Raw genomic sequence first — 17,194 nt, 5'->3', positions numbered from 1 at the left:
AACAAGTCAACGTCAAGCGTGACACGTCATCAACGACTAGACTTCCAGAAATCCAGCTCAATACGATCACTATGTCAGTCATTTAAATATTCATACCCACATCATGAGACCAAAAAAGGCTGATGCATCAACGATACGCGGAAAATCCAACCACGATCGCTTACCTAACAGGACACAATGTGAATGAGAAACACGTGTTGAAAAACTAGGCCCATCAAGCATTATTTATCAACCGCAGAGGCCGCCACAACAGAGACGCACGGTGCCTGACTCATCGAATCAACACACCAGCACGTCTAGCTCGAAGACACCAGAACGCCAGCCGATGTAAAAACTAATGACGTCATCAAAGCGAGCCCGTCCGCCGGAAGCGGGCAGATTAAAATCGATTTCCTTGACGAGAAAATGGGTCTGGGCGGCGCCGAGCGGCGTGGCTCGCGGGCTCCGTCAGTCTGTCGGAACACCGAGCGCCAAGGGCCCGGACGGTCTGCGATCGATACGGACCGGCTCAGTCGGCCAGCGCGACCTACCAGCTGACCGGACTGGGGTGGACAGCCCTAAACAGCTGACCGAACTGGGGTGGACGATATACCAGCTGGCCCGACTGGGGTGGACACTGGACTTCCTCTAGCAGCAGACCCGACTGGGGGTGGAATATATACCAGCCGACCGGGCTGGGGGTGGACAGCCCCTACCAGCTGACCCGACTGGGGTGGACGATATACCAGCTGACTGGCCTGGGGTGGACAGCCCCTACCAGCTGACTGGTCTTTGGAGCCAGCCCAGCGAATAAAACACCACCTAACTCAGCGAGCTACTCGGGAACTCAGGGATAACATTTACCGCTAGACAATGTACTTCATGACGACAAGGTTATGGAACCTAAAAACTTTCCCAACAGTCCCACCCATTTACCAGACTTTTGGTGCCTGATGGATAGCAGACTAGCTCAAAATGGTCCCGAGGCCGTGATCTACCGCTAACAGATAAAAAACTTGGGCATTAATGCTCAAATATCACCAAGCATCGGCATAGCAAGTGCTCAATGTCAGATCGTATCCAGTGAAACGTAGATCCATCCGGTGACCTCAATATCCATTCATCAAGCCACAAACGGAAACAGACAAGCCGGCCCACCCCCACCTACCCTCAAACCCCGTCCACCGACTCACTTTGAGACTACGGCCGCCCGTGATCGTCGGTTGCTGGGCGGTATGTCATAGATGGGCCACACGGGGCCCTGTCGTCCGGGCGGCGGCGCCACCTCGGAGCCCACGCGGCTCGGCAGCAGCACGTTCTCGTAGGGTGAGCCGGGGCTGGTGGCGGCCGGCGGCGGCAGCGGGCTGGGGGTGGTGGTCGGCTCGGCGTCCTCGACTGGGTCCACGTCCACCAGACGGTCTCGGCCTGGGGAAGGAGGTAGAGACAGAGATGAGGCAAGGTGCCATAACACGATTTTCTAGAACAGCATCCTATCCAACAAAGGTTATGCCATTATAACCAGACTTGGTCTAAATGAGCACACTGAGCCATATATAACAGGCGAGACGCAGGTCACAAGGGCAATGTGAGTTGTGACAAATGTTTAGGTGACCTAGCCTGCAAGACAAACCACCCGCAACTGCTGTCAACACCTCATTGCTAGGTCTCGTACCCAAAAAACGCAGGCCGTTTGCAGGTAAATAACCAGTGCAGCAGTCTCGAGGCTATGTTGAGCACAGCTGAGTGAGCGAAAATTTGCGTCGGAGGCGGTGATAGCCACACAGTCCTGATAGTTCAGTGACACCGTGTTTTGGTGATGTCACAGCAGCAGAGGGCGGGGGACAGAGGTCAGATTATGTTCGGATAACACCAGCCAACGACAGAGACGGCACCGTGGCGCAGCTCGCAGCGATAAATGTCCCCAGAACACTCCACGACGGAATCACTACGTAGCACGTAGTCAATCTTGTTGCAGTGTGCTGTTTCGAATGTGCAAAACACAATGCCAAATAAATGGTGCCACTGTTATACTAATTTACAGTACTGAAAACATAATTGAAGGTATTCATTTTTTTGCTGTTACAGAGTAGAACAAGCAAATAGCATGCATGCATCCATCCATTACTTGTGAATTTGCATTTTGCAATGAGAAATAACAATGTAAAAGTAACAAACGTGATCGCAGGGTAGCTGAAATGTTCCAATTGCAACTTCTTGGCTAAGGAACAACTGTTTTACACCACGCGGCGTTGCATGCAGTGCCATTCTCAGATCGTTTGCCAGACGCTATCAATACGCCGCCGGCCGAGCAATCACCTACAGACGGACGCCCCATTAGCCGGGAGCCTTCCGTTCCCATGTGAGAGTACCGAACCATTCACAGACCCTCCCACCGCGCCCGTATTTCACCGTATAACCAGCGCTTAGACCACCCTCGTCAGGTATGTTCCCGGCATCAATCCAACCCTCCCGCTCCCATCCCATCGCCTATATTTCCCGTGTAACCAGCCGCTGCGCCAGTAACGGGTGACGAGTCATTTGCGGCGCACTGCGGCGAGCGCGGCGCGGTCGGCCGGCGGCGACGCTCGGCGCATGCCACAGACGGGTAAACAGGCCCATCGGTCACGACGATAACAGGCGGCGGTCGGCGGCGCGCGACGGTCAAAGGGCCACTCTGTGTGTGGCCACGAGCGAGATAGATGCGCTGACAACAGTAGGGCAGTCCCGATCGGTCGGCTGGGAGCTGGGGTGGGCGGGGTAGGATGCACAACATTATCATCAACTTGATCAGATAATTGTGGGGGTTGTTGGAGCGGAAGGATGGAGCGGGCTGAATTTGATCAGCCAAGGCTGTCAGGCAGGTAGAGATATTCATATTCATTGAATGTGTTCGACATTCCACGGATCTTCTTCCTAGTGATCATTCTCCGGCATAACCAGATCATTGAGCGTGAAACTGGCAGTGAAAGGAGAAGACGTCGAGACACATCGAGACGAATTGAAGCACGAGGTAGCCACCGTGCTCTACGGCGAAGAGAGAAGACACCACTACCCACGCATCTCACCAGTCCCTACCCATCAACAAACAATCAGTGCCTTCTACCGCCCACCAGCCAACCGCTACCACCCACCGCCCACCGTTCCTGTATCCGTTCGCGTCACCACCTACCGCCTCCTACCCACTGCCCACCGTGTCCGTCTCGCACCACCGCCCACCGCCCCGGCCGCCGACAAGCCGTTCTTCTCACGGCTCTCGGTGGGGCGGCTGGTGGTGGCGACAGAGAACGGATGGATTGATGTTCCACAGTGCCGCCGTACGCCACCGGGCGACGACAGACAGGGGAGATCGCAGACGGTGCAGCGGTGGGACAGCGGCTGGGATGAGGTAAGGAGAACGAAAAGAAGCGTAGAACACAAGGTGAGGTGAGTGAGAGAAAGAGTTGGTGAATGGCCGTAAATGAGGAATATTGGGGAAAAGGAAGAGGGTAATGTGGGAAAATAAATTGGGTGAAATAAATCAAATTTTGGCCTGATAATGGAGCCTTTCTCCATACAGAAGCTGGGCGCACACACCCAACCAAAATCGTGCTGATTTTACACAGCAGTTCCAGCAGAAAAGGACGCCAACAGGGCGTCGGTGTGCAGCGGGACGATACAATCCGATGTCCTGTCCTACAAGATGTCTAACAACCGCGCTAGAATTTTTACCACATCGCCTCGTCAGAACAGCGGAGAAAATTCATCACAATGTGCTTTGTTTGAGCAATAGGAACACCCCTGTGGTAACTCGTTGGGAAGACACCGAAAGGTTCGGTGAGAACATATCCAGTGAGAGAAAACTTAACGGACCATCTCCATGGAGAGACAAAGGCGGCCGTTCTGCAGCAAACAGTGCAGCGTTGCAGCCCTCCCCACACCCGTCAAAGGCTCATCCACCACGGAGCCCTGCTCGCCGGCCGGCCTGCCGTCCCACGTCGTTCCAACGCAGCTACATTGCGACACACAGACCAGCTCAAATGCGTGACGACTGAGCTGGACAGGCCGCCACAAACGACGCAGTCGTAGCGGCGGTATGGCAGACGGCAGAGACGTAGCGCTGCGCCTTTCGTGGAACGAGTGCTGGGTAACGCCGCGCCGCCGCAACGAACCACAGACCGCAGCTATGGGCGCTGAGCACGAGCTGTACAAAGTACATGACGGTACGAATGCACCGTGGCAGCTGACCGCAGCTTTGAGCGAAGTCCAGCATACACAACGGTATGGATGAGTGGCAGCGCAACCGCGTCGTCACACTTGTCTCAATAACAGACTTGCTAAGGCGGCAGGGTTCCTGACGATTCTGGCATAACTTCACTGGTATACAGAGGTCTATGCTTCGCCGTTGTATGCCACTTGCCAAGCTGTTGGCTCAGTTCAACACAAGATGCCCACCAAACAAGGCCATTTGAGGTCAAACTAGGTTTCACAGTGTCAACGACGGGTCACACACCTCACCAAATGACCGGAGTCCGACACAGTATATACCTGGCGCCTGGCCGTCAAACTGCCACTGAGCCCGATCGGTCTACGTAACAGCGGGTTTACGCCCCCTGACAACCGCCCCCTCCCAGTCGCAGCGTGTCAGCCCTGGGGGGGGGGGGGGGGCGAGGGGGTCTGTCAGACACTCGAACCGATCTACTGAGAATTCTGCACGGACAGACGAATTCTGAAAACAGGCCGGACACGGTGCAAAATGGATGTGATGGGTTTATGGCGTGTGAGTCATTGGTGCAGTGGTAAAAATAAGTGGTCGTGATCGATGCTAACAATATGGCTGTAGTTTGGTTGTATGGGTCGCAATGCCTGGTAAATTGCGTGTGATCACAAAAAAACAATGGTCCGGCCAGACCCTATTTTACTGAAAGGTTAGCGCACAGCTTCACCGGAAGGCCATAACACGATGCAATGAAGCTCTAAAAAACAGCGTTATTCAACAACTCGCTAAACACAGCGACGGCTATCACGTGATTAAATCCATTTGTCATTCTTTACATGCCCATTGACGGTTACAACAGTCCACATTTAGTCCATGTTTCCGCCAGTACGCGCCACTGTGCGCCTCTGGGAGTGGTCTGAACTCGAATACCGATCCGTTCAGCTCCGGTCTCAGTGCGCTCGACGGCGGGCCGGCAGCGAGCATTCCGCCACACATCCATCATACATAGCGGACACGGGGGAATGTTGCAACCACGGCTTCCGACGGACAGGGGGGGGGGGCAAAGGAGGGGGTGGAGGATGGAGGGCGGAGGATGGAGGGCTGAGAGCAAAGGACGGGGGTGGAGGGCGGAGGGCTGAGAGCAAAGGACGGAGGGAGGGCTTCGAGCGCTGTAGAATATCGGCAACGTGCGACAGTTCCTGTCTAATGTTATTAGCAACATGAGGCAGCAGCTGTCAAATGCTAGCAGTGTAGCAAGCGAAGGCGCTATCGAACGGTTCAGTAGCAGCCGAAAGTGCTGTCGAAAATTATAGCGGCAAGTGAGAGTTCATGAAAATGCGAGCTTCAAAAGAGCTCCATAATTGGTCAGAAATGGCATAGCTTTCTGGTGAGAGCTTTTCTATCAGAGAGGCTGCATAGCGATCATACGATATAACGAGAGACCGATCTGTCGACTCTCTAAAACGGGACCGAAAGTCGACAAACAGAAGTCCGTGTAGTGAGGCCATTACCTACCCACTTTTACTTAAATTAAAACGCTTGGTATACAGACGGGTGTTCCAGAAGTGCCAAAGTAGCACGACCGAGTTGTTTGACGGTTGTGAAGGAAGTAACATAAATGCCTTTGAAGCGGTACGGCTTGCATATTGCATAGCACCAAGAATGCAAATATTCAGGTTACTGCCAGTTTGGCGAATTATATTCCACATATAAGTGACTCCTTTCAAGCAAAGCGTCTTCGTGTCGCAAGTTTCTTTTTAGAAATTTAACGAAGCCATGTCAACATGATGACACCGAATAACATTCCAACCCTATACGCTGAGTGGGAACATGACGACATCTGACAATCAATTCCAGCTGTTGTCCTTGTGTTCCTGGGCGTCCTGACAACTAGAACGAAATGTATGACGTTTATGGAAGGCCTGGCTCATACTAGCCTGGCCGGAGCCAATGATGTCAATGCACTACTTCTAGTAGATAATAATTAATATATGAAGTGTCTTCGACATGAATCACATCCAGTAAATACGGTGTTAGGCCCAAAATGCCACTCTATATAACCAATTTAACAGCAACAACCCAGCCAGGTTGACTACAAGCAACAAGCCCGACCTAGCACTCGTCATAAAGCTCACTTCCCTGACTGCACATTATCTATCTAACACGCAGCTCCCGCAACCTAGCCGAAGCTTAATGCAGCCACCCGTGTGACGTTCCCACATTTCGATGACAACCGGTTTTCAATCAGCAGTAAGCCTCGGCTTTCAGTCAGCGCCTGGTATTTATCAACGCGGTCACGCTGCTCGAGGCGACAGTTCTATCAATTCAGACTCGTCTATCGACGGCAGACTACGGCTTTGGAGAGAGGAGGATAGCGGCTAAGGCTGTGGAAGCTTGTTGATCGGATAGGAGACGGACGGAGAAGTAGCCACAGGACAGGGTAGAAGAGAGTGGGCTGGACGGTATTTATCACCTTGGGCTGGACGACAAGTTAGACGTTGACAAGTGGATTCAGCTTTGAACGTAGGACGATACTAGGACAATGGACCAGTCAGTTTGCATAATTGCATATCCATCTTAAGCACACTGCAGTGGAGCCATACACGTGAATTAGGTGTCGATATCAACACGACAATGCATCGAAGAGCGGACTCCGGATCTTCCACGAAATAATATGAATAAAGTTGAAAGGCACAATAGCCATCTCAGCACACCGAGCATATGTAGATCCTGAATCTGACTCAGACTCAGACCCGGATCTCTCCAGCGATGAGTGGACTGTCATCCACTGGTCGTGTTTATTGCAATCCTTGTCGCGTCTTCATATGATGAGACAACAGCGAGAGATGTGCGCCTACGAGCGTGAGAAGAGATACAGTCAGCGGATGTTGAGAGACCGGCGGCCAGGGGACGTTAGAAGAGAAGTTGGTGCTGAGAGAGAAGTAGACGGAGGCATCAAGAGAGCGACTGACAGCGGGTGTCGGAAGAGCGGCAGTGAGCGGATGTTGAAAGAATTGCAACCAGCATAATAATAGCATGTGTCAAAAGAAGTGTTTTGCAGGCATTATAGCAGTCCGCGAAACGTGACTCAGGGATGCGGTAGACGGGTGGTAGCAAGATAAGAACGGAACAGGGGGTCTCCTGACGCAAAAAGGCGTCTCTCAAAGTAACTAGGACTTGTCTGTTTTGCTGCCGATGACCAACTTTAGTCTACAGTCGTTAACCGTCATCGACTCACCGTATCACCCGTTCGTCGTTACCGTTGGGTTTGGAAGCGGGACCAGAGAATGTGACAAACCTTCTATGGAGAGTGACAGACCAGATTCGATCTCAGGATGATTGAGGATTCTCGGAATATCAGGATAAATTTCAGATAGCCAAAGGTCGTGGCCCAATACAACATCTCCGATGGATGCAAGCCCGTAAATTTATGATCCAATATCCCTAGATGAATTGCCTTAAAGGCAACATCAGACACTGAGCATCAAGATCCCAATGTAAGACCATCAGATTTGGTAGACCAATATGCGATAGGTCACGAACACTTAGTTTGAATGTGCTATCAAACAACGGGCATCCCACAACAAAGATGACCCAATGACTCACAGCATCTGCACGACGAAGAAACGAACTCAACGAACGTCCGTAAAGAACGTTACATACCAAGCACGATCAGAGCCACGTTATGCTCAACGCTAAATAGAACGCCGACCTCGCGTGTGGCCTGCAGCGTAACGTCACGCGTGAAGTAGCGCCCGTTAGTCGTCTGGGAAGGGAGGCGAGGGCACCCAGCACGCGGAGTAACAGCCTTGTCGACAGCCTCATTTGGCAGGGGTACACCAGCACAGCGGTGGTAGCAGCGGGGAGGGAGGGCGGCTGGCGTGGCCCCGGCGTAAAAAGGGTCATTTACAACAGAAGACAAGTGCGCACAGCGGGCACAGACAGGTGCGAGGCCGCACCGCCAGCCGCCAGCTGAGCCACCCAGCGCCGCTGGCGCGCTGCTCCTGTGCCACGCGGTCGAGCACATGGGGCCATTTATACCGAGTAAGCCAGGAGTTGAGCACAAAGAAACGTAAAAATGTCGAAGCGCCGGGGTTGAAAAAAAATTGTACAATACAAACGCGGCGTGCGGGATATATCAACGTAAACGGTCTTAGAGAAGCAGGTAACTTTTGAAAATCCAATCAAACCAAAGTATGCTGCCGGTGTCAGTGACGGACTTGTCCTATTCGCTGTCCTATAACTGAGTGTAAAAAAGCAATTACGTTAGGTAACCGTGCTTTCATTCGCCATTGCATGAAAGCAGCTTGAGAAAGATATGAAACAAGTCCAATAGCACTATGACGTCAATGCCCACCTTTGATCAGTCCAGCGACCTATAAATCTATAGGATCTCGCATACCTAATCAATTGGCCACATCACTGACCAGCTGGATGACAAACTAGCGCCGCGGTGCACCCGTAGTGCTTGAACTTTCAGAATAAATCCTCGACAGAAGCATATGCTGACAGCAAATAAACATTCAATGCCAGTACACCAAGCCAAACAACACAGTGCACCTCGAATAACCGCTTAACGACTTCCGAGTGCGCTCTGCGCCGCGGTCGATCGTGCCGTTCAATCAATCACGACGAGTTCGGGACTCCACTTGGGAGAGTTCTGGCCAGCCAATCCTGAATAGTTAACGCCACCTGAGACTAGCCGGCCGCGGCTGATTGCTTTGGACGAGTCTCATTAACGGAAGTGGCGTATTCTAGCAGATTTAACGACCCAAACACACTGGAAGATGGCGATCGATCCACTCGGTGGTGTTTCCCCGACGGCTCAAAACGTTATTACCTAGAGCATAGATAACATGATTTATGTTATCTATGCCTAGAGAGTAGAACTAAAAGTTCACTTCGTTAAGAAATTGAAAAATCGTGACCTGATTGTATCTTGTGAAGCTGTGAACATAAGCCATGGATTTGGAATTTCTCATAGTCGGAAACAATGCACTTTTCATTGTTAACCAAAGACATCTAAAGGTCAGACAAGTGTCTGGAGTTGCTTTCTTTTCGCACACAACGAAATCCGCAATCACTGGCCGACTGTGACAATAAAGTAGCTGAAACCACAATCGTGAGACCAAGATCACTGTTCAAAGATAATCATTTATCGTGATTACAACCACATCTATCACGGCCACAGCCAGCGCTTTATTTTGTCGGTAACCATGTCCATGATTCAAGTGCCCAATTACCGAACAGGGTCGTGCTGAGCCATGATAAGGCCCACCGCAGCGTACCAGCTGATTTAGGAGTGAATCCAGATCCCGCAATAAATCAGGCAACCGACTGAGGTACGGTTCATAGAAGTAGTACGACTCAGTTGACAGAGGGGCTGCTTGTCCAAGACTGACCGACCGGAGTGAGTTGTGCTATCAGGAAACTAAAAATAGCTTAAAATAGCAATGACGTGAAGGAAGTGTCCCTCAAGCATTCGGCCGTTTCGTAATGGCAAGTCAACAGGCACCAATGTTTGACCTGCACTTGCAGTAGATACAGCTACCTTATACCTATCTAGCATATCTTAGTCAATGTAGGGAGCAGCGTAAGCAACAGCTTCAGATAGAGGACCGAACAACGATATCAGCCGGCAAGATACACACTGCAGCGCACAGCATAAGTGTCGCCATCGTGAAAATTGAGCAGCAAATCATACTTCGCCCGTCTCCTCGACCCGTATCTCTTGAAGCAATATATCGTATCGTATCATCTCTATCGAATATCGATCGTATCTGTTGAAGCTAAGCGCGTGTGGCACGCCCAACAGGACCCCACGGGAGGTCGCAGAGAATGAGCTCATGTCAGCCACCTGACATGTGCCTCCAGGCAGGTTCTTGAAGACCTTCCGGATATTAATTGCCTGATATGCATCACATTCATCATTTGGCACACACCATGCCCAATCTCACCAAGTGGGGTAAACTCAATTTGGGGTAAAATACCAAACTACCCCACTCCGTAACTACAAAAATACTACCCCGAAATTAGTTAAACTAGCTTGGTGAGGTTGGGCACTTGGCCCAATCTCACCAAGCTAGTTTAACTAATTTCGGGGTAGTATTTTTGTAGTTACGGAGTGGGGTAGTTTGGTATTTTACCCCAAATTGAGTTTACCGCACTTGGTGAGATTGGGCCATGGTGTGTGCCAAATAAGTGTTTGCTTATCGAGAGTAAACAATACATGGCTCAACTGATAAACACAACCATTAGCACAGCAAACCTAAGGAAAGCGAGCATCAACCATGCAACTACATCAACATTGTGGACATTGTAGAAAGACCACGATGACTCTTATGAGCATGGTTTCAGTCAGATTAGTCAAAAATCATCTAGCTACGCCGCAAAACGAGGGTGGCATTGAGTGTTACTTTCGAGCAAGATATGAATCACCCGTACCTCCCACCACCGATTCCGGGACTGCACACGCTGTTCAAATAAGACCGTGAGGCCTAACCCGGCTGTTGTCGGGACCTACCCTGTAGACCCAGCTGACGTCGGGACCTACCCTGTATGAGTTGTCGGATCTTGGCAGTAACTGGTGTTGATATCTCGTTGAGTAGTGTGAGCACATCCCTGCCGTAGTCGTCTAAGATGCTAATGTCGACACCGGCGGCCAGAAGACACCTTACCACCTATAGATAGAGACAGAGGTTGGCATTTGATCGCGTGCAAACAATGACAGGGCACAGCACACACAACTGACCGAATGCTGTCAGTGACAGATAACTGACAGATAACTTAGCACATGTAGACAGTCACATACGGATACACTATACAGCTGAGCGCACTTGCAGACAACAACAGAAGACAGTTGACCCCCCCATACAGCACCAGACAGAAATGATTTTGGAAGTAGAACTATCGGCGAGCTGAATGTATCATCCTCAGCCCACTTATTCAAAGCATTCAAAGTAGGCAATAGAGACAGATTTAGACGAACTGAGCTTATAAGTGAACTCTGAAGCGAAGGCGGGCTGTAGACACTCGGTGGGCGGAAACCCGACCGGCGTAGGATCCACCCACCACCCACAACACGGCGGCTACCGCAGACATCCGGCCTGTCCCGCACCAGTACCGCACACCCGCGCGGAACGGCTGCAATCTAAGGCCGTTTTGGGCTACTCGCGTCTAGCTACAGTGAATGAGCCGCGTATCAAACCGGGCGTAATGATATAGGCGGTCATGGTGGTACGCATGAACCCGAGGTAAGTAAAATCAAACGTGACAGGTTTCGGCAATTTATGTCAAGACGTGCGTCAGTAAAACCCACAACTATGATAGCTTCCGTCAGCATACCTCACCCTAACAAGGCAAGAGGGTTTCACTACCGTGCACTTATCTAACGCAGTGAGCATGTCCACACTATGATTACACCCTTGCCTATAGCACAACCCTGCCATGCCGCACCCACACCGTCCACATTCCCTGCTGCTCATCGTAACTGTTGAGCTGTACCAGAGCACTCACCTCGACTTTTCCACAGAGCGCGGCCTCGAACAGGGCGGTACCGGCTGCCGTGCTGCAGTTGACGTCCATCCCAGAGTCCAGCAGCAGCTTCACCACCGCCCTGCCGGTGCCGAAGGCGAGGGAGGGTCAACGAAGGCGAGGGTCAGCGAACTAGGGCGGACACAGGTTGATGCAGTGAACTCGCTCTCATTGAAACTATCGGCAATGATCATTCCATGAAGGGGAAAAAGGTATTGATGCATCTCACGATGACCTACGTCTGATGCCGTTTAGTATACCTATGTTTAGTGGCATGTTTGCAGCTGCCGACTACCAGACGCCAGCCACAACTGCCCCAGCTGTCACGGCTGCAGGCAGTGTGTCACCGTTTAGCTCAAGATCACTTGCACTCGCGAGAACATATTCCGGCAGGAAAACCTTCTCTCTCAAACCACTCAGCCATTCCCGACCCTCAGCCCAGTGCCACTCTGTCAGTCCACAGCTGTCACAACTCACACACGTCTTCATCAGTCGGAAGCCTGTCTCACCATCCACAGTGAGACACCCCGTAATACCGTAATGGACTCAAAGGCCCCATGGGATGCGCTGGTGAGGGCTCACGACTCGCGCTCGTGCCGTGACGCGCCCCGTTACGGTATGCCGCGTCACGTCACGGAGACGGACGCCGTCTGCCCGTCACGGCGTTACGTCAGGACCGGTTTCGTCACGATACGGGACGGTGTGCATAACGACAGCGTTATAAAGTGTGATTTAGGAGAGTTATGGAGAAACAGTAGCTCAACGGAAAGGCGACAAGAGGTGAAGAGAGTGACGGGAAGCAAATTGTTCCAGTGTTTTATGAAGGCGCTATTATGTATCCATTAAAGCGCATAAATCCAGTGTAATTTCCCACGCTTTCACATTATGTGGTCGGTATACATGATTATTGTATCAGTGAGCTTGATAAGCCTATCACGAGAACACACCTTTAAACAGACTGGAAAAGGTGCCTCAATCTGTGCACAAAACCAGACAATTTCGAAACTCATGGATTCAAAGGTACATCAGGTTCAGTGCTGGCCATTGTCCAGCATTTTGTTCATGTTTAGCCATTAACATTGGCGAACAAATAAAACGGATAATCATTACCATTACATTCCACAAGCTCTAGCCAGAAACGTGCATGGCTCACGCAGGGTATACTGAATTAGGTGGCTCACGCACATTTTTGTACTGTCATCCATCTCTTAGCTGGGACAAAGCACCACAATCTCTCTACATCAGCAGTATCATAGCCCTCATCTACTCTATCACCTCCCATCAGTTCACCCAGTCTCCCTGTGTGTCAGGTGGGCGTGGTCGATGGGCTCGCGGCGCCTCAGAGCCCGGAGACCGGCAGACGGCCTCTCTCCCTCCCTGCTCTCAACCCCAGTCCCTCCCCGTCGAAAGATCGATGACACAAACTCCTCTCCCCGAGCCGTTAGAGCCACCGACGCGACGGGCCAGACCACGGGCGGGGGCGGGGGCGGCGGCGGGGGCGGGGGCGGCGGCGGGGGTGGTGCCAGACAACCGACACAGGGTCAGAGTTGGGTCACTGTTCCACCGCCGCCGCCGCCGCCGCCACGGTCGACACCACCACAACGTAGAGCTATGTTCTAGAGCCATGCAACGCCGCCACTTCCCGACCCACACTGGTCTGATACGGAACCCCGCAGTGCGCCGTACATAACGAAAATTGCCACGCCGACGGCCCGTTTGGAGGAACACTGAGACTGTTATGGCCGACTGGGACTGTATTAGAGTGAGTGGCGAGCGACGGCTGTCGCAGGCAAAGCGATAACGCCCAAATGTGACACGGTATGCCACTCTGCATCTTGGCGTACGGAGTGAAAGAAGGGTCCATTTCTTCAGCCAAGGGTTTAATACAAATTTCTAGTTCGCTAGCAAGAGGATTATTTAAAACCGATGTCGAGTTTACGCATTGGCACACTTTGTCAATCCGAGGTGGTATTAAAACAAGACTGGCTGGCTAGATGTCATGAAGCGTTTAAAATTGAAGCGACATAATGATCATATCAATCAAGGATTATCTGAGGATTACAAACGAAAACACAGCTTAGCGACACGCCAACAGTCGCGAACATTGAATATGTGAACAAACTATCATAATCAGCCTTCAAACCGGCCACATCTCTCGTCCTCCCGTCCTGCTCCCCGCCTATACCTGTTCATATAACCTCTTTCTCTGACCATTAGTCACCGTCTCATTACCCACCTGTGCCCGTTCATAGCAGCAGAGTGGAGCGGCGTATGGGTCAGCCGCTGACCGGGAGGCTGCGCTCCTGGCCTGTACGGCTCCAGCAGCCCGGGCCGTACGCGCACCAGCAATTCAGCAGCCTCCAGTCGTCCGTACTGTGCGGCCAGGTCGAGCGGCGTCTCCCCTCGGCAGTTGGGAACGCTGGCGTCACAGGAGTGCTCGAGCAGGAGACGGACGACGGCAGTGTGACCGTACTGACAGGCAGAGTGGAGAGGTGTCTCGTGGTCCTTGTTCTGTGGAGGAAGGAGAGCAGAAGTTAGATGGGTCGTACTTTGGGTACGTGTGTAGTAATAGAGAGGCTCAGGCACCAGGCAGTGAAGCAGTCAGCTGCGGGTGGAAATCACAATGAAGCGCTGTAAGAAGAAAGAGCTGGACACACACCATTAAAGGACACTACCTGACAAGTGATAGATCATTAACAAAAAAGAGCTAAATTAAAATGAAGCATACACACAAACGGGTGTAATGTCATAGCCGCACGCGACAGAGGAATTGCATCCCCTGACATGACGAGTCGGCAGCTGGTCCTTCACGGTGCTAGCCCAGCAGCCACGATCACACAGACCACTGGCTCGTAAAGCCCAAATCACATGGATCACCAGAGAATCCCCCGAATCACACGGACCACCAGATGGTCGGCCAAATCACACAGCTCGTGCCGGAGGGCCTGACAGCAAAGCGCCGCCCTCAGCGGAACACACCATACGACACTCACTGATAGCCGCACATGGTCCCCAGCCAGAACAAAGGACAAAACCGGAGACAAAAACCGAACAAAGTACTGTGAGTGGCATTGTCGCGCAGCGGTGATGGGACGGGCTAACACGGTTAGCAGTATTGTGAGCGTACGACAAAACCAACTGTAGTGTGGGTACGATGCTGTCACGAGCCATGTAGAACGAGTGATTTACGTTCAACTGTAAGTGAAATGGATGAACAACGGAGCCCGAAGAGTAGTACTAAGCATATTTGGCGACCTGCAATTCTGATCTTGCCCATTTTTAGTTCAGAAACGACAGAAATCTCTCTCCACCGGCCCTCGTCTCAAGACGCACCAGAGTGCTCAGGGGACTCTCCCATGCTTTGGGAGAGTATTCGAGGGCCCCGAACCAAAGAAGCTGAGAGGCTAGAGCACTCTTCCTGGCGAGCCCGTCCAGAGCTGAGCGAAGGATGTGCCACCAGGGAGCCGCGGTAGCTCGGCAACATAGCGTCATCAGACGCTGATGACGCCAGAGAACAGAGGCCAACTGCGCCGCAGGGAATCGCGGGGCCAATCACACGGCCCTGAGTCCCGAGACGTGCCATCGTCGGAGAGCCGGCCAGACTGCGGCCAATCTGGGCCCGGCGAGGATAAAGGACATGGCTGGGAGATGCCCCGGCTGAGAGACCACGTCACAGGAATAAATGCTGCCGGGAATACAGATTACAGATCTAACAATCAACAAAGCTGCGAGCTATGAACGTAGGTATTTCATCGTGTCGTACGAGTATAACATTCAACCGTACGTGTTGTGCTTCAATGTGGCTATTTTTATTTCATTGAGCTTTTAGAGCAAGCCGAGGCTAATCAGTAGTTTCAAATGTACCACATCTTTAAAAATCTTACTTCAACATAGATGAGGCCGCACGACGCACCGTTTCAGAGAGGAAAATGTGTCTTGGTGTAAATCTAGCAAATCTACGCTGAGCAGAGCGTCGAGGACCGGCATAATTTGATTAAAACGAATTTCGTGTCGAGGAAAAATGTGTGAAGCCTTCAACAATCCAGCGAAACCAGCAGAATCGTGTTCTAACGGCTGTCTACCGCTTCGTGGAAAATATCGCGGGAAAATGAGAACCACTGAGGAAAGAATGCTGCACAGCTGTCTGCGGCCTGTCGCCGAACATAGCTCTTCAGTCGACAGCTGACACGCCATAAAATTATAATAGTCCTCGCCGAATAGCGAGCCTGATTAGTCAGTCGATCAATGCTCTAGCTGACAGGCATAACTTCCAGCGGGACGAGCCATAAACAGGGAACCAGGGAACGATCGTGAGCAATCGGTAGGATAGCTGACAATTTTCCGGCAGCAGTCAGCTGCTATCGAGCGCGACAACTCTGAAGCTATTCAAAGGAGGCATTTCGGTCCAGCGAGGTTTCTTTCACATATCTGAGCTATGAAATCCAGAACGGCAGGCTGTATGTCAGTGAAACTGAGAGCTGATAAAATTGACCGAAAGTCAATTTTATCGAAAGTACAAAAAGAAAGTACAAAAAGAGCACGCTGGGGAGTGTTTTAGAATAAAATGTAGCCATTTGGTCGAGTAGCCCAGCTTAGTCAGCGCAAATCCAGAGCACATCAGCCGACTAAGGAAGCAGGAAATGCCTGAAAGAGAAGCGGAAAGAGGAGCGAAACGACAAAGGCTCGCCTGAAAATGGTCGTCGGAAGTCGTATTGACGAAGTCGGAGACCATTGATCGAGCTGGCAAAAAACAGCCGGGATAGAAAGAGAATAAGCCCAGAGAGAGCTGCTAGAGGATCGGGACACCAAGAGGAGCGGAAAGGAGTGAGGACGAGCAGAGAGAACCCAGACGAACAGGGAGGAGCAGAGAGGAGCAGGGAAGCCAGAGAGAGCAGGAGGGCGGGCAGAGAGCTGAGCGGCGGAGGGAGAGAGAGCAGCCTGACGACGGCGTCATCGACCGGCGACCGTCCTTGGCCCAGTGCAGACTCCGGAGCCGCCGACGCCGACGCTGCCGACGAGCCCACCGTCGGAACCGACGAGCCCACCGTCGGAACCGACGAGCCCACCGTCGGAACCGACGAGCCCACCGCTCCGTCGGCACGGTACGGAAATCGACGGTCGGCTGACGGCAGGGCCCGAGAGAACCGAGAGATACGCATGAGTGGAGGGGTGAAGATAGAGGAGACTGGCTCATACAATGGTGCAAAACATAATACAAAATTCAAATGTCATCAAATGCAATAAGCAATAAGCAATCCAAAGGAAAGAACTACAGTAAACCAATGCAAACACAGCTCGATGTCCGGGTTTATAGTCGGAACACTGATTCGGGGTTTGTGACGAAGCCGTAAATAGCTGCAGTTCGGACAGCAGCGGTGACGGCAGCGCTGGACGTTCGAACCGAACAGTGGCGGCGCGGCCCGATCAGTATTCATGGCAGGCTCGGCGGCCGGCAGCACTGACATAGGGCCGCTGTAACGGCCACAA

The 17,194-nt window shown here is 51.9% G+C and overlaps 1 protein-coding gene across 4 annotated transcripts in view; it reads right to left on the bottom strand.

Moving 5' to 3' along the window:
* The window catches only part of LOC122394157 (ankyrin repeat and SAM domain-containing protein 1A-like), a 90,806-nt gene that overhangs the window by 51,024 nt on the left and 22,588 nt on the right, over positions 1–17,194 (bottom strand). For all 4 annotated transcript variants that reach the window (XM_043390817.1, XM_043390818.1, XM_043390819.1 and 1 more), the window contains exons 4-7: positions 13,944–14,218; positions 11,690–11,789; positions 10,728–10,854; positions 1,173–1,404 (exon numbers count right to left, since the gene is read on the bottom strand). In XM_043390817.1, the coding sequence (XP_043246752.1) occupies positions 1,173–1,404; positions 10,728–10,854; positions 11,690–11,789; positions 13,944–14,218 (734 nt within the window). The remainder of the gene's footprint in view (positions 1–1,172; positions 1,405–10,727; positions 10,855–11,689; positions 11,790–13,943; positions 14,219–17,194) is intronic.

Source organism: Amphibalanus amphitrite, unplaced genomic scaffold, assembly GCF_019059575.1.
Source record: "Amphibalanus amphitrite isolate SeventyFive unplaced genomic scaffold, NRLGWU_Aamphi_draft 000577F_arrow, whole genome shotgun sequence".
Classification (NCBI taxonomy): Eukaryota; Metazoa; Arthropoda; class Thecostraca; order Balanomorpha; family Balanidae; genus Amphibalanus; species Amphibalanus amphitrite.
Note: the sequence above shows the minus strand (reverse complement) of the source record. Positions and strands in the feature narration are given on the sequence as shown.